At 39.3% G+C, this 18,359-nt stretch overlaps 1 protein-coding gene across 2 annotated transcripts in view; it reads left to right on the top strand.

The window, feature by feature from the left end:
• The window catches only part of LOC131036254 (uncharacterized), a 112,085-nt gene that overhangs the window by 73,993 nt on the left and 19,733 nt on the right, over positions 1-18,359 (top strand). The window contains exon 5 of one of the 2 annotated variants that reach the window (XM_057968102.2): positions 17,989-18,074. In XM_057968102.2, coding sequence (XP_057824085.1) covers positions 17,989-18,074 — 86 coding nt within the window. The remainder of the gene's footprint in view (positions 1-17,988; positions 18,075-18,359) is intronic. The other variant, XM_057968103.2, reaches the window with a different exon arrangement.

The following is an 18,359-nucleotide window of genomic DNA, read 5'->3' as shown; positions in this document are numbered from 1 at the left end:
GGCGATGTGTGAAAACGTCACAACACATTCCAAACACATTAAACTCAGATTTAACAGTTGAATAACAATTTCTGTAGCATAAGCATAACTTCAACTATCATTTTTCACCTCTCATGTCCAAAGCACTTATTTATAGGTTACAAACAATATCTGATTTTAGGGGTTTAAAATAATAAATATTTATTCTCAAAAAAATCAATGTTTTCAAGCAACCCCAAGTGCCACGAATCTATCACAACACACAAGCCCTTGGTGATGAATGTGATTCAATCAGAAAACAAAGCTACGGAGGCTGAAAACCCTATGATTTTCATTCAATCAGCAAAGGAAGTTGCCAAGGTTGCACAACCTGTTGACATTCCCTCCATTGAATGTTCAAAACTTGCCCCAAAACACTTCTATTCAGAGTGACTGAACCATTGAGCCAAGTGTGGAAAGCTGCTGCCAAGAAGAATTTACCACTGTTTGTGGCACCTTTGAAGGCTTGAAACTTTTCATATCAGCAAATCCTAGAAGGCTGGAAGGCAGTTTTCATATCAGTCAAAACCTTAGTTAAAAAACTTCACAAAGCAAATGAAATCCTCTAAAAGTTTTGACTGTTCCAGCTGATAGCAATGACAAATGCTTGAAATTTGAAAAATGAGTGCTGCCAAAATGCAGAATGGCTGTTGTGTGCAATCTAGAACATTATTTTTGCTGCTGTAATAGGTTTCGATCATTGAACAGCCTTGTCATGGTGTCATTCCTGCTGCAGCCTTTCAATGAGAAGATAAATTCTTCTTTAGGTGCTGTTTTCACACACTTATTTGTCTTGCATGACAGTCAGGTGCCCTTTTTGGATTAATTTATCACTCAATTTTGTGATAGCAGCTGACTGAATGAGGTATAGGCATGATTTCCTGATAACTGTCAACATGAATTTTGAAGGGTTGTGATATGCTGTTATTGTGGTGACACAGGTGATCCTTAGGTATGATTTCATGTTGTTTTTGGAGAATAAAACTTAAATTATGTGATTCTCTGTTTGATGCTGACATGAATGCTGCTAGTCGCATGATTTTGCTTGTCTGTACTATCATTAAGTCACTAATCACTATTTACTTACATCTTCCACTTTTCTTTACATGGTCATGTGATTTTCCCATATGAGCCTCAAAACACCTACATATTGTGCAATTTGCCCCATGTTTGCTGGCTAGACTCTCCTCAGTCATGTACTTACCTTCATTTTGCCACTTAACACAATACAAATTGTTTTTTAAGTGTGTTTATGGCAAGAATCTGCCATTTGAAACTGAACATACTTCTTGGGTGCTTTGACTTGCGTGATTTGATTATCCTAGAATACACTACATGCAGCCCTATATGAATTTCACTGTAGGATATAATCTTATTAATTTTTTCCAATCTCTGTACCAAGGCATTGAGTTTAATGGAGTCATGCACCCCACTCAATCATACCTGCTAAGAAGAATTTCAACGTTTGGCAGTCTTCAATCATGATGCTTGACTCTAGTACAACAGATCAAATTTATGTAGAATAGGGGAGAAGGTCTTCATCAGATTTGCACACAAGCTGCTTGGAAGCACCTAGCGCCATTATCTCTATTAATATGTATGGATGATATCTAATATTCACTTCTTCAGCAACTCTTCCGCAAATGTCAACATGGCCCCCAAAATTGGATTGTCATTGCAAGAATCCATCTTGTCATCCATAATGCCCCAACTGTTACTGCAGAACTTTCTCATCACTTGCTAGACTTGCCTACTCACAAACAGATTTCGCAAGTGCAATGAAGTTTCTCATTTCCCATACAGTTGGCATGGGCTTAAAACTTTTGAACCATTCACCAAGGATCAATGGTATATGTTGTCATGTGGAGGAATTCATCACCAGGAAGGAAATTCCTTCCTTACACCTGCCTAGCGCTCCTTCCTAGTCTTGGGCGCTAAAATCATATGCTTCAGGAATTTTGTTTGAGGAGGAAAATTCTTCCACAGCCTCACTTTAGCACTCAACCTCCCTGACTGGGCGTCGAAACTTCATGCTGCAGGAATTTTGGGTTGTGGAGGAATTTCCTAGCGCTCAATACCTAGTCATGAGCGCCAAAACCACATAGTGAAGGAATTTTGGGTTGGAAGGAGAATTCCTCCACAACCCCCATTTAGCGCTCTATCACATGACTCAGGCACTAATTAGACATGGTGCAGGAATTTTGTCATGGAAGAAAAGTCCTCCACTACCCCATTTTGGTGCCCTATCTCTAGGAATGAATTTTCAATGGGTGAAGGATTCCTTGTCTTGGAGGAAAATTCCTCCAAGACCTCCATTCGGTGCCCATCCATTTTGGAACCCATTTTGCCAATGTAAGGATTTTTCATTGATTCTTCACCAGACTTAGCCAATTTTTGCTCATTTTCCAGATTGGGATGCCTTTTCAGGATTGAAGTGAATTCCTCTTTGCCTTAGGAGATTTTTTGTGCCTTTTCACTTCTAGAAAGAATTCCATACTTAGTCATTTTTTGATCAACCGTTCGCTTTTCAACTTTCTAGATTTAGCCATGGATTTTTAGGAATGTTCAGTCTTCAGTGTTGGGACCCCTGCCTATGAAGAACCTACCAAAAATAGACTTGCCAAAAATAGTAAGTAATTCAAAACGTTAAATTAGGGCAAACCAGGGCAGGATGACACTAAAAATAGAAACTTACTAAAATAGAAAAACTGCTAAAAATAGTAAGTTTGATTTCTGGCAAAATAAAGACAATCTGGAAGGCAGTGAAATTCCCTAAAAGATAGAAACTTTCTAATTGCTCAGAATTCGTTCAAATTTCATTGGCCACTTCGTTGAAGGGTCCCGATTCCAATGCAATGTTTAGTTTTTTCAAAACCTTGAGGAAAAGATGTTAAATCTAAGTCCGAAGGGTGAAACCCTAAAATGGACCAAATGAGTTCCAGACAGCCAAATTTCACCAAAACACTTGTAGACCGGGGAGATCGAAGGGATTGCTATGAAAAGACCCAGAGAAACACAACCAAAAGACCAAGAGGACCTAAAAAAGTAGGGGGTCCCCATTTGCAATGGGGCGATGTGTGAAAATGTCACAACAGGGAGAAGTTTTCCCACAAGTCACACTCAAAAACAAGTTAACACAGCATATACACAGCATATACGTGAGAGAAAGCCACAAAACATGCACTGAGAATGAAGGTAAGAAAACATACACAACATGCATAAGTTGAAGGAAGGCAAGAATGATAATATCAATTCATTCTCAGGATAATGGCCAAACTTACAATTGCAGAAATGCAAGAAAATATACAAATCTTCAAGAGAAGTGAAAGAGCAAAGAGTAGCTCAAATCAGCAGGGAGAGAACCCTTTACAATGAGGCTTAACAACCTATATATAGAAAACTGGCTGCAGAGGAGAGACCAATGGTTAAGGAGAAGAAGCCTTGATCCTGACAGGCACAGAAGAATGTCAGTCAGGGAAGGCAGGGAAGTGCACATACATAACATGGTGTACATGCAAGCAACCTAGCCATGCCTTGACAAGGCAATCCCAAGAAGAAAAGTACTTCTAGAAGGTGGATTGCTTGGCATTCCAAAGTCAAAGCATGCAGGCCTGACATGAAGGTCATCAAGTAACTGTAAATAAGCATGGCCCTGTACTCCACTTGATGGCAATCCTTCAAAAAAGCATTAAATGCACCCCTGTAACTCCATGAAAGAAAGTAGACAAGTCGCAGGGGTTGGTAGAGCATTAAGAGCCTTGAGTGTTGATCACGTCATCTGGAAGTGTTGCAAGTCGTCGGAAGTCAAACGTCGGGTCCAATCGCAAGGGGAGAGGAGTCTTGGAACCTGTGGCTTCCGAGATTCCGAGGTCATGAGGAAAAGGCTTGGAACCTAGGGGTTCCAGGATTTTGGGGTCAAGAGGAAAAGATTGGGAACTTGTGGGTTCTGGGATTCTGGGGTCAAGAGGAAAAGGCTAGGAACTTGGGGGTTTCGAGATTCCGGGCTCAAGAGGAAAAGGCTTGGAACTTGGGGGTTTCGAGATTCCGGGGTCAAGAGGAAAAGGCTTGGAATTTGGGGGTTCCGGGATTCCAGGGTCAAGATGAAAAGGTTGAGAACTTGGGGGTTTCAAGATTCCGAGGTCAAGAGGGAAAGGCTGGGAACTTGGGGGTTCTGAGATTCTGGGGTCAAGAGGAAAAGGCTTGGAACTTGGGGGTTTCGGGATTCCAGGGCCATGAGGAAAAGGCTTGGAACCCCACCTTTTGATAGACAACACTTAACACTCCATGCTTACATTGGCTTTGTCCTTGATCAACTTGGGTCAGTGCTGGTCCATGGAACATATCTCTGATCAATTCTTACTGATGGACCAAGGATGTCATAAAAATGACAACAATAAAGTTTCGTCTCCATTCAAATTGATTGTCATAAGCATTAGTGGGCTGAAAATATGCCCACCATTTTGTCAGCCATCACTATAGCCAATTAAAACATGTTGCATGCCCTCTTCTTATTTATCCAAGCACCTCCCCAATGCCTTACTTTAGCCCCTAAGTTCTGACAAGAATCAACAGCATAGACTGATTCCTTTAAGATCAATAACCAAATGGGAAATGAAGGAAACAAAAGTGGTCACTTCCTCTTGCAAATCCACCTATATGCAATAGGAAGCGAACATGTCATGAGAAACCATAGTGTCTATCAAGCCTTAGAAATCTGCTGAATATTAAAACTAGGCCTATAATAGATGCCAACTAAACCATGTGGCAGTACCTGACTTGTTGCTATAGAGACAAAATCCACAAAGGATCTACATGTGGTCTTTCAACCAATAGGAGTCAATCAACAATTTCACACTCTTTTGTTTTATTTTACTGAACAAAGCTTTGCACCTTTTACTTTGGTCACCAAGACTAAACAAATATGGACCTGCCAACCTTGCTGCCTAAGACCATGTGGCATAGCTTTCAAAAACATGGTCCCTTTAGTATCTCCACATATTGGTCCCTCACCAGTAAGAATATTAGAATGTACAAGGACATACTAGAATAATGATATTAGAATGTATTTAAACATGCTAGAATAAAATTGAGTTTTGATATTAGAATGTATTAGAACATACTAGAATAATGATGTAATAAAGTGTATGTTTACATTTATATGTAATAAATTAGATGGTTTGGTGTAAGTCATTTAATAAGTTTGTTGTAGTTGTTGCAGCTCTTTGATGAGATTGTTGTATTGTCATTAATATGGTAGTTGTAATGGTAAATTTCTAGATCTATAAACAGTGTGCTCTCTCCATGACGGGCAAGCCTTTTGTAATGCCCCCTTTTTAGCGCAACGTGATATGGGGTGTCGTTAGCCTATTCTGACACGGTCTCGAAGGCTAACAAGGACATTGGTGGGATCCTGAGGTGTTTTGGCCTAGGTGTTTTCAGTTTCAGGTCAATCGGTGCTGCTCTGACAGGGTTTCTAGACACTTACTATTTATAGTAAGTTAGTCTCCAAGCAGTGACTTGAAATTTCTAGTGTTTCCTTGGTTGGCATAATTATCAGTAAAAAAATATTTGAAGGCGACAATAATTTAAAGGGATTATCAACAATGTTTTAATATTTAACGATAAAGTGTTAAGTTAAATTAAATATTTAACTTTATCGTTATATTATAAGGTTGGGAATATAAAGTAATGTTTAAAATATTAAAAGTTCCCTTTAATGTGTACATTGTGGGAAATAATATTTTATTCTAAAATGTATTATCCCACATTTAGGAAATGAAGTGTTTGCATCCAGGAAGAAGATATAAATTGAGGTTGAGAGCTCTCTTTGGAGTATGCTTGGAGAAGATTTAATATCTTGTTGTTGGATTTCTTGAGAAATCTGATTCGTTGGGCTTGGAGGACGAAATCCCTCTTGGTCAACATTCTTCTCGCTGTTGTGAGATACAGTCAGGGGAATTTATGGTGTTTTCATTTAGGAAACACACTGGGTTCATTAGATTTTCATAGGGCAGATTTAAGAAGATTTTGGAGCAGTTTGAAGGTGATAGTGAAGATATATGAGTTGCTATGAGCAGTGCCGTGAACAGTGCGGTGAACAGTGACGTGAACAGTGCCGTGAACAGTAACGTGAACAGTGCCGTGAACATTAATGTGAACAGTGCCGTGAATAGTGCAGCTACAGTGTTTTCAGCAGGTTCTATACTGGTGGAGTTCAGGTTTGAATTTGTTTATTATCATATGGTCTGTAATATTCTTCAGATCTGATTTGTATGCTTGGGGTTGGAATTAAATAAATACCATCAGCATTAATCTTCTTGTTTTTGGTATTTGATATGTCTGGTTGTTTTTATATTGAATAAACTTTGAAAGCTTTACAATAAATATCAGTTTATCCAATTTATCCTATTGCAAATCAAGAACCAAAAAAATCCAGTAGTCAGCTTGCAAGCCAACTGTTTGACAAAATTACACTAAGTAAAAAGGACATAAATTTAGTGACGAACAGGGGGTGCCATTACAGTGGTATCAGAGCTATAAGTCCTGCCATCCTGTGGAGGTCTTACAGAGACTTTGGAACAACCGGATAGAGGGAAAAGTGTTTGACGAAATATCAAAAAACTAAAAGCAGAAATTAATGAATTAAAAAACATGCTAAGCATGTATGTTTAAGCATGCAACAGGGGCCTTATAACTTCCGCCATACCAAAGCAAGACAAAACAGAAATTTGAACTCACAGAGCGAGCAGTCTAGTTCATCCGTGTAGGTGGACATAGAATCCAGTCATACAGACATAGAGGAAATATTCTTTGATCAGGACAGCAGTATGGGTGACCGAGATGATAGGAATACCGTTCCAGATCAGGGGGAGGTAATGTTCAGACAGTTACTGGGTACGTTAGAGCAAGGGCAGCGTATGCAGCAGGAGCAGAATAGGCGAATGGACATGATGTTGCAGCTTATGGCTAGACAGATGGGCGTCAATATTAATCCAGGTGATGCCAACAATGGAAACAATAACAATGGGGGAAACGATAACAATAGGGGCAATGATAATAATGGAGGCCTAGGCAACAACAATGGCCCTGAGAATAACATTAATGGTAATAATGGACATGGCAACAATGGGAATGAGGCAGATAACTTTAGACATGTTGCACGCCCAGCTCGAACAGCGAGCTCGAGACCTCTTCTACCCACCTTCCCACCTAGGGATCCGGTTCAACTAGTGAACGAACCGCAGATTACTGAGTTACAGGGTCAGTTTAGGAGGGACTGGGAGGCCAGTGGACCCGAGTTTTAGGCAGATATTTCCCTCAAAGATTATATGGACTTGAGGATGAGACATATGCCTAGAGTAGGAGGGAGGAATCAGAATTTTGAGCTGAGAAAGAAAGTTGGAAGACTTTCCTTGCCTTATTATGATGCTTCACGGAAGATGACCGCACGAGCTTGGGTGCAGAAGGTAGATACATACTTGCAGCTTAATCCTATGCCTGAGGAGGAGGCTATCAAGTATGCGGCTATGCATTTGGACGATGTTGCGCATGAATGGTGGCATCATGGCATGGTGACTCTGGGGCATAATCAGATTACATCCTATGAGGAATTCACAGAAAGATTGATTGAGAGATTTGACACTAGGGATCCTGAGTTACATTTCAAGGAGCTAGCACAGTTAAAACAGTCAGGTTCTGTGGATGCTTACATCGCCGAGTTTCAGCGTTTGTTTGTACTTGTTACTGATATCTCTCCTAGGAGATTGGTGGTGTTATTTTGTGATGGGCTTGCTGATCCATTACGTGGTTGGGTGAAGGGACATGATCCACTCACCTTAGCAGAAGCAACTAAAAAGGCACGAGATTTAGCCCCTTCGGTATACAAAGGAAAATACCATTCAACAGATTCTTCCTACCGCAAGGACAAAGACAAAAAACCATTTCAGAAAAAGTATAACAAACCCAAAGAAGGATCAAAAGGACTAGACAGTGAAACCTTGAATGAACTTCGAAAGAAGAAACTGTGCTTCCAGTGTAGAGAGCCTTGGGACTTATCTCATAAATGCCCTCTCAAGGCTAAGGCAAATCAAATGGAGTATTTTTCAGCAGAGGAGTCAGAGTCAGAGGAGGAGGATCAGCACTTCGATTCAGATGAGGGTAACACGATAGAGGAGAGCAGCATTCCTAAGGATGATAGATCGTTGGCACGCTTGACAGGGGCCCAAAAGGCAATCACATTTAAGGTCAGGGGTACTATCCAGGGGCAGAAAGTGATATCTCTCATTGACACTGGGGCTACACATAACTTTATAGATACACAGTTGGTAGCCAGGAGAGGTTTACAGAAAGAGGAGCATGATGGTTTTAGGGTCATGGTGGCTAATGGCCAAAATCTATTATGTACTCAGAAGGTTTCAAATCTTCACATTAGATTTGGAGATGGCTATGAGTTGGAGGATGATTTCTATGTTGTGGACATGGGAGATTACGACGTCATACTCGGTATGACATGGATGGCATCGTTGGTTGAGTTCACTTTCAACCTAGCAAAGTTGGAAATGAGGTTTCAGCATGAGGGTAGGACTGTTGTTCTCAAGGGACTTTCAGATGGGAGTTGCAGGGTAGTCTCTTTGAGGAGAATGGAGAGACTTTTTCGACATAATGACATAGAGTGGGCAACAGAGTGCTTAGTTATGCCAACTTCACCGGAGCCTCGGGTGAAGAGTCATCCACTAGATATACAGGAGATTCTTGACAGACATGCCAAGGTATTCAGTGATATTCCTCAGGGAGTTCCTCCTGACAGGGGTGCAGAGCATGTTATTGAGCTCGAGGAGGGAGCCAAACCAGTGATGATCACTCCCTATCGTCATCCTAAGAAACAGAAAGATGAGATAGAGAAGGCAATTAAGGAGTTGTTGGAAATGGGGCACATCAGGCCTAGCAAAAGCCCCTTTCCTTCAGTTGTAGTTCTGGTAAAGAAGAAGGATGGGACAATGCGCATGTGCATCGATTATAGGGCATTGAATAAGAAAACAATAAAAAACAGATATCTCATTCCTCGGATTGATGAGTTGATTGATGAATTGCATGGAGCATGCTTTTTCACCAAAATAGACTTACGGTTTGGATACCATCAGATCAGGATGAGGGCAGAGGACATTGAGAAAATTGCTTTCCGGTGTCATTATGGTCACTTTGAGTTTCTGGTTATGCCATTTGGGCTAACAATGCACCTGCTACTTTTCAGAGTTGTATGAATCAGGCATTCCGGGGACAGTTGAGAAGATTCGTCTTGATTTTCTTTGATGACATCTTGATCTTCAGTAGGACTTGGGAAGAGCATCTTGAGGAGGTGTTGTTCATTCTAGTGAGGGAGTCATTGTATGCCAAGGAATTGAAATGCGAGTTTGGCATGACCGAGCTTCTCTACCTTGGGCATATCATTAGTACAGATGGTGTTCGGGTTGATCCCGAAAAGATTAGAGCTATAGTAGATTGGCCTACTCCCACGAACCTCACACAGCTTAAGGGGTTCTTTGGTTTATGCGGGTTTTACAGGAGGTTTGTTAAGGGGTTTTCACAGACTGCAGCACCTTTGACAGACCTCACTAAAAAGGGAGCCTTCGTATGGACAGAAGCAGCGCAGCGATGTTTTGACCACTTCAAACAAGTGATGTCATCTTGTCCGGTTTTAGCTCTACCAGATTTCACGAAGCCATTTGAACTTCAGTGTGATGCTTCGAGTGATGGGATAGGGGCAGTATTGATGCAGGAGAAACATCCCATTGCATTCGAGAGTAGGAAGCTCTGAGGTGTTGAGAGGAGCTATTCTATCTATGACAGGTAGATGTTGGCCATAATGCATGCATTGGCCAAATTTCGATCATACTTAGTAGGTGGACGGTTTGTGATCAAAACTGATCACAATAGCATAAAATATTTCATGAGCCAGCGTGATCTTAATGACAGGCAGCAAAAATGGATCACTAAATTGCAGGCTTATGATTTTGACATAGAGTTTGTCAAAGGGAAGAAGAATGTGGTGGCCGATGCTTTATCCAGGAGACCGCATGTTTGCGCTCTAGTTGAGATTTCAGGGGATTGGAGAGATCGGATTATAGTAGAGTATGCAGGGGATACCTGGGCTTTTGGGATAGTTGCAGGTACCATACAAGATGATAGGTATATGGTGTTGGATGGGTTGATCAGATTTCAGGATAGGATTTATTTGATTCCTACATCACTGTTCAAGGGGGAAATTTTAAGGGCGTTCCATGATGCGCCTACAGCTGGACATCCTGGGATCTTCAAAACTTACAGGCAGATCCGTGAAAGGTTTACTTGGAGGGGACTTAAGGATGATGTGCAGAGATATGTGAAGGAGTGTGCAGTATGTCAGCAGAATAAGGGAGAGCACACTTTCCCTACAGGGTTGCTTCAGCCTTTGCCCATTCCAGATGGGAAGTGGGAAAGCATATCCATGGACTTCATCACCGGACTACCTAGAGTGCAAGGGTGAGATTGTATATATGTTGTGGTAGACCGCTTGACAAAGTTTGCCCATTTCTTCGCTATACCATCTACTTACACAGCAGCGCAGGTGGCAGACCTCTTTTACAAGGAGATATTCAGATTGCATGGGTTGCCCAGGTTTATAGTGAGTGATTGGGATAGCAGATTTTTGAGTGCTTTTTGGCAGGAGCTCTTTCGGTTGTGTGATACGGAGCTCACACCCAGCACTAGTTATCATCCACAGATGGATGGTCAGACAGAGATTGTGAATAAGTGGGTTGAGGGTTATCGCAAAATTATGTGATTGCACAACAGAGGGCCTGGGTGAGATGGTTACACATGGGGGAATATTGTTACAACACGACATATCATAGGTCTATCAGGATGACACCCTTCATGGCACTTTATGGCTACGAGGCGCCGAGCTTTGTTGACATAGTCTTGGGGGATAGCAGAGTACCCAAAGCTCGAGACTCATTGCAGGATAGTCAAGACATCCTGAGGGCGCTCAAGGAGAAAAAAGAGCAGGCACAGAATCAACAAAAGTTGTATGCCGATCAACACAGGGTGGAGCGCAGTTTTGAGGTTGGTGACATGGTGTATTTGAGGCTAAAGCCATATAGACAGTCATCACTCAAGAAGAGCGGAGCAGAGAAGTTGAGACCCCGGTTTTATGGCCCCTATAGAGTCATTTGCTGGGTAGGTGAGGTTGCCTACGAGATAGAGCTTCCAGAGGGTAGCCGTGTGCACAATGTGTTCCATGTATCGAGGCTTAAGAAAGCCATTGGTCAGGGTGTGGTGCCTTCAACAAATTTACCTCCGTTAGATGAGGAAGGGAGACTAGTGCTGATCCCTGCAGCTATTCTGGATGTCAGGGAAAGGACACTCAGGAACAGAATCGTTAAGGAATACTTGGTGAAATGGAGAGACCTGCCAGATGAGGATGCTACATGGGAGAATGAGCAGGTATTGCAACATTCAGGATTGAATTTGCTTGAGGACAAGCAATTTCAAGGGCGGCGGACTGTAATGTCCCCTTTTTAGCGCAACATGATATGGAGTGTCGTTAGCCTATTCTGACACGGTCCCGAAGGCTAACAAGGACATTGGTGTGATCTTGAGGTGTTTTGGCCTAGGTGTTTTCAGTTTCAGGTCAATCGGTGCTGCTCTGACAGGGTTTCTAGACACTTACTATTTATAGTAAGTTAGTCTCCAAGCAGTGACTTGAAATTTCTAGTGTTTCCTTGGTTGGCATAATTATCAGTAAAAAAATATTTGAAGGCGACAATGATTTAAAGGGATTATCAACAATGTTTTAATATTTAACGATAAAGTGTAAAGTTAAATTAAATATTTAACTTTATCGTTATATTATAAGGTTGGGAATATAAAGTAATGTTTAAAATATTAAAAGTTCCCTTTAATGTGTACATTGTGGGAAATAATATTTTATTCTAAAATGTATTATCCCACATTTAGGAAATGAAGTGTTTGCATTCAGGAAGAAGATATAAATTGAGGTTGAGAGCTCTCTTTGGAGTATGCCTGGAGAAGATTTAATATCTTGTTGTTGGATTTCTTGAGAAATCTGATTCGTTGGGCTTGGAGGACGAAATCCCTCTTGGTCAACATTCTTCTCGCTGTTGTGAGATACAGTCAGGGGAATTTATGGTGTTTTCATTTAGGAAACACACTAGGTTCATTAGATTTTCATAGGGCAGATTTAAGAAGATTTTGGAGCAGTTTGAAGGTGATAGTGAAGATATATGAGTTGCTATGAGCAGTGCCGTGAACAGTGCGGTGAACAGTGACGTGAACAGTGCCGTGAACATTAATGTGAACAGTAATGTGAACAGTGCCGTGAATAGTGCAGCTATAGTGTGTGAACAGTGTTTTCAGCAGGTTCTATACTGGTGGAGTTCAGGTTTGAATTTGTTTATTATCATATGGTCTGTAATATTCTTCAGATCTGATTTGTATGCTTGGGGTTGGAATTAAATAAATACCATCAGCATTAATCTTCTTGTTTTTGGTATTTGATATGTCTGGTTGTTTTTATATTGAATAAACTTTGAAAGCTTTACAATAAATATCAGTTTATCCAATTTATCCTATTGCAAATCAAGAACCAAAAAAATCCAGTAGTCAGCTTGCAAGCCAACTGTTTGACAAAATTACACTAAGTAAAAAGGACATAAATTTAGTGCCGAACAGGGGGTGCCCATTACACCTTTTTATCTTGTCTTGTTCTTATGGTTATTCTAGCATTAGTATTAAAGCCATTATTTGCTCTTGTGAAGAAAATTGAAAAGAGAAGGTGAAGGGTGCAAAGAGTCTTTGAAAAATGTGACTTTGTAGAAGAATCACAGGTCACAGAAGGCTGTCAAAAATATAGGCCATGGGCTGAAAAATTTTCCAAGTCAATTTGTAGAGGTCATGAAGGGTCATAGAGAAATAGGGTTGTGGGTGTTTTGAAAAATGACAAGTTTCATATTTTGCATAATTTTCCTAACATAGCCAGGGCATGTGGGTAGTACCATGGTTCTTCTAATATGAAGGATAAGGCATATGATTTTGGATTTTTTTGTTAACATCAGTTTTGGTTATTTTTTATTTTTGGGGTTTTTTGGGATGCTATGTAAATGGCCAATATACAAAATTTAGTACTGCTAGAAGCACAAAAAATTTATGTAAATGGAACATTTGATGGATCCACCAAGGGATCTCCAAGAGTTTAAAGAAGCCAAAGGAAAGTTGAGAAGCCAAGCATCCTTCCAAAAGATAACTCTTCTACCAAACCCCACACTTCACTTGGAGCCCTTCCATAAAATATTTTTTTCCTTAGCCGATCCCTCACACAAAAATAAATCGAGCCTCATTATTGCACAAATACTTTGTTTACATAATTTCAATCCATTGATTCTATTTCTTCAATAATCTCTATTCAATTGTAGCAAGAATAACCTTTTTCTAAGGTCTACAACTTGTAATTCCCAAGCTTCCCATCTTCTTTGGGAGACAAAATTTGTTCCACAAAACAAAAGCAATTTGTTTTTCCTCCACAACTTCCATCCAAAGAAATCTCCTTTGAATTTGTTACACATTCTTTGGAATCTTATTGAGGATTCTAAAGATAGAAAAGAAGAAGATAGGGAGGCTTTGAAGGGTACTCTACAAAAGTCGTAGCTTACCCACTTAATTGAGCAAGCATCCTTTCCACCTGCTAGATTCATTTGGAATCTGTCCAACAAAGAATTTGAAAAACTATCTAAAATTTTGTCTTTAAACAAGGGTAGATCCTCAATCTAACAATAAAAAAAACATGCTATACTTCTTTGTCTATTTAGATGCATATTGAGAAGGAAAATGACTCTTCTCTACATCGACCATTTAAACAAAAACCTTTGCTTACTTATCCAACAACCACTTGACCTCTTTAATTTCTCTCACCAAGTATTCACTCAAGACAATATTATCACCCAAAAATTGTTGATGGGAGATGGGTTGACAAAAGATCAAGGTTGAAATCTTCTAATCCTACCATTCTTTTGTTCAATCAAAAAGCTCCTTCCTAAAACCCTTGCCATGATAATGAAGAGGAAGGGGGATATAGGATCTCCCTACCTCAACCCTCTTTCACTAGATTATAAACCACCCAAAGTATTGTTAGTAAAAACTACAAACATAGGAGAGGATCTACAAGAGTGAAAAATTATGATAGAATCAAGGATTTGCCTACCTTGGACAAAGCCACTCTATTAATCAGCCATAATGGAGGTAGGATTGATTACACTTTCTCAAAGAAAACCTTAAACAAAGTATTACATAGGATTTTTGATCTAAAGTCCTTAAAATCCTTAGCTCGTAGTTTCTTTGAGACAAGAACAAGAAAATTATTATTTATTTCCCATAACACTTCACCTGACAACATTAACTATTGAGCAGCATCAACCATCTCATGTAGGACAATGTTCTAGAATTTTTGAAAGAACATTGGAGGAAAATCACCAAGACCTAAATCTTTACCTCCCTCAAACAAAAATACAGCAAAATGGGCCTCTTCCATAGACATAGGTTCATTTAACACCTCATTATCTTTCTATGGAAGGCTTGTGAGAATGACATTAAGAATTTCCTTTTCCAAATCCAGGCAGCTCTCCTCATCAGTCAACAACTTTTTGAAGTTGCTAACAGTATCCTCATTGATTATCTTATAATGAAAGGAAGACATACCATATAACTTGAGTATTCTCCATGATTTTATTGTCATTCTAGTGTCTACGATAGTCATATAGAAGTGCTCCATGTTTCTGCCCTTGGCTGTCAACCACAGAGCTCTAGGTTTCTATTTCAAAAGGTTTTCTCAGCAACAAGCTTGTGATAGCTACTGAGGAGCGTCTTCTCATTACTGTATGACTTGTGGTTCATTCCATTCAGTTGAATTTCCTTTTCCAGATTCTTAAGCCCTTCTTTGATCTTCTTTTGAAAAAAACATTTCCAAAGGTTCCCAATTCCTTTTTTTGCTATAAACCTTACATTCTTAAACATTTTGACAATCTTATACATGGTCAATCCTTTAACATCAACCTTCCACCACTCATTGACTTTTTATTTTATGTTTGGATGATGCATCCACATATTTTCAAATCTAAAAGGACTTTGCACCTTTTCTTATCATTCTCCAAGTTTAGTAGGAGAAAGTTGTGATTTGAACCAAACATAGGGAGGAAATACAAGCACCAATTTATGGATAAAAACCAATCCATTGAGATTAAAAATCTATCAAATCTCACTTAAATAAGGTTATTACTTATACCACATCCTTTTGTTACTCTATATACACCTAGCCCTCTTAATTCAGCATCCATTAGACTACAATCAGCAATGAATTTTGCCAAATCTTGTGTATTACTACTATCCATGAAGTCATGGATGCCACCTTTTATCCAAAAGGGAGAGAGGGATGTTAAAGTATCCCCAAATCATCCATTTTCAATCCTTAAGAAGAGTTTATAAAAACAGCCAGCTCCCTCCAAAGGATACTATTCCTAGAACTAGCATTTAGAGCATAAAAAGTCAAAAGAATCCAATGGGGTTTATCATCTTTGTTTGTGAATAAAATAGCTAAATGGTGGTAGTTATTGAGTGGCACTTCCCCATTAGCAACTTGAGGGTCCCAAAGAGTCACTAAACCTCCAGAGCACCTGTAGAGTCGACACAAAAAAAAGAGGATTTGTTCCAAACTTTGTTTCTAACTTCATGAGAACCAGCCATAGACATTTTAACTTTTTAAAGAAGGAAAAATCTTAGGTTATTGTCCCTAAAAAATTTCACAATATTCTGCTTGTCAGGGCTATTTAGTTCTCTGGTTTTCCAAGTTATGATTTTCATTTGTGGTATTTGGCTATGGGTTTAGAGCTACTGAATCCCAAGGTGCTCTGGCAACTATTAGCCACTCCTCCTGCTTTTATAGGTGGCTGAAAATTTTGTCATTGGCACCATCCCTGTACTCTAACCTATCAAACTTGCCAAACCAGACCAACACATATCTTTTGCAGTGTTTTGTCACTTTAAGGATGACTTTATCCCTTCAGGCACCTGATTTTGGTGACTCTACCAGTGTTAAATCATCATCCATGGACATAAATGCCCATTTCTGCTAGACTTGTCAGTAAACTCTGCCTATAACAGCTTAGGCACATCCTTTATGTAGCCCTGTCATCAATCAGCATCCACGCACCACCTTTGTGTTTAGCTCTTAAACCTGTCAACTCTCCTTTTAGGCCAGCCCAAATGCCATTCTTGCCACTTAAAAGTCTATACGTCTTGGATCACTTTGTCATTAAAGGCATGTGCTTACTGTTCCAGGCGCCTATATCTACTATATTTGTCACTTATTGTCTGATCTCATGCATCCTTGGTAGCTATGTCACTTAAGCAAGAAGTCCAAGCATCTATTTCTGTCCCTTACATCAATCAGAACATGCTTCTCTCACCCTAGAGTGCTTTTTAGAGTCTTAGACCTCTCGTGCCACTTAAAAACGACTTCTGATAAAGTAAGCTGCCTATTTGGCTTATACTTTTCACCAAAAGAAGTCCTTGACCTTCTTTAGGCATGCAATTGGAGCATGTTTTTGCAATCTTGTCACTTTAAAACAACATTCATCTGATCTAAGTGCTCTTTTCAGTCATAAATGCTACTTAACCCCCTGCTAGGAACTCATTTATTATGTCTTATCCCTCAAGTGTCGTACATGCTGATTTTTGTTACTTATGCCACCAAACTGCTTATCACAAACCCTCAAGCATGCCAATCTGTCATTACTCTTGCTGGAACCCATTTTAGGAACCTATTTTGGTCTCCTTTGTCCTTTGACTGCCATCTACACTCAGTTGACATCTGCAAAGAGCTTTTTCCCATCCTTCATCACTCAAGACAAGTCTCCTTCCTTTGCACAGCCTTACATCCTTGAGAAAAATGAACAACTCATGGCTGCAGTCATGATATCAGTTTTATATTGATATGACAACTTGACAAATGAATATGACATCAAACACAGAAGTTATCATTGAAATTTTTGTAGGAGTGCAACAGCCACTTATCTGATTTGATGAGGGATAGATTATCTACCTGTATTGGCATTACTCTAACAGTTAGTAATTTCATATTTAGAATGAAGTTCCTTTCAGTCTCTTGGTTCTCTGGGACATTTTTTGAAGGTACTACCCATGAAATGGGCTGATGCTTGTAATCCCTCATACATTTCCTAGCAGTAATTCATTTGATAATGAAGAGGTTCTTCAGTGTAACCCTTTAAAGCAGAAATCTTTGCCATTAAGTGCCAACCCTTGATATTGGAAATTGGAAAACAACAAATCTTGTCCACTAACAAGAGAGGGCTCTCAGTTCTACATATGTTCATAAAAAAAATCCCAAGAAGCTCTAGTGGAGTAAACCTAGACAAAGAAAGGAATTTCAGCTGGTCAAAACCATTAAATACTTGGAAGCTGAAGGGGTATATGGGGTGAGTCAAAAGAGCATTCTTATACGTGTTTCCTTAAGTTTGTTAATTAATACATCGTCTCATATAAATTCCTCTTCAGCTATGATAGTAAGCTCTCAATAAAGTGACCTCTCATATTTTTATACATATTAGCTTCATATTTACTTCTTATAACTGACTTTATTCTTTTGCTAGCATTGGACAATATAAGGAATGTTTTTGAAGAAAACATAGTTTATTGAAATCAGATTATTATAATGTTATTGGATCTATAAGAGGAAAAGGCCTTTCATTCTTATTTTGATGCTCGTGGCATATGATTCTTGTGTATCAGATTAGAGTATTTTCTTTGAGGTGTATCTTGCTTTAGATAACGGGTTTATCAATGTATAAACTTTTTATTGTATCCTCTAGATATTTGATTAAATTTCTGTGATTACTGTTTCCATAGCAGAAATTGGTGGTACAACGGGGCATCTTCTGGAACAAAATGCTAAGGCCTTTGAACAAATTACAGCAAATCTTGCATCTTATAGAGTGAGTTGTCTTTTGCTACTACTTTTGAGCCTGAAGATGAGAAATAGTAGGACATGCCTGAAATGAAGTAGATAACATCTATGAGAAAAAATATAAATTACATTAAGCCTTCTGATGTTGCTATATTGACATGTCTATTTATTGTCAATATAATATAAATTATATTCTTTTGGTCAGGTCAAGTTTGCTTCTTGTCATCATATACAAAACTGTTGTCATTACTTTCCAAAATAACCTCCTGTTCCGTCATACAATCAATAGTTATTTACTCATTTAGAGAGTGGT

This window comes from Cryptomeria japonica, chromosome 6 (genome assembly GCF_030272615.1).
Source record: "Cryptomeria japonica chromosome 6, Sugi_1.0, whole genome shotgun sequence".
In the NCBI taxonomy this organism is placed as follows: Eukaryota; Viridiplantae; Streptophyta; class Pinopsida; order Cupressales; family Cupressaceae; genus Cryptomeria; species Cryptomeria japonica.
This window is presented reverse-complemented; position numbering and strand designations above follow the sequence as displayed.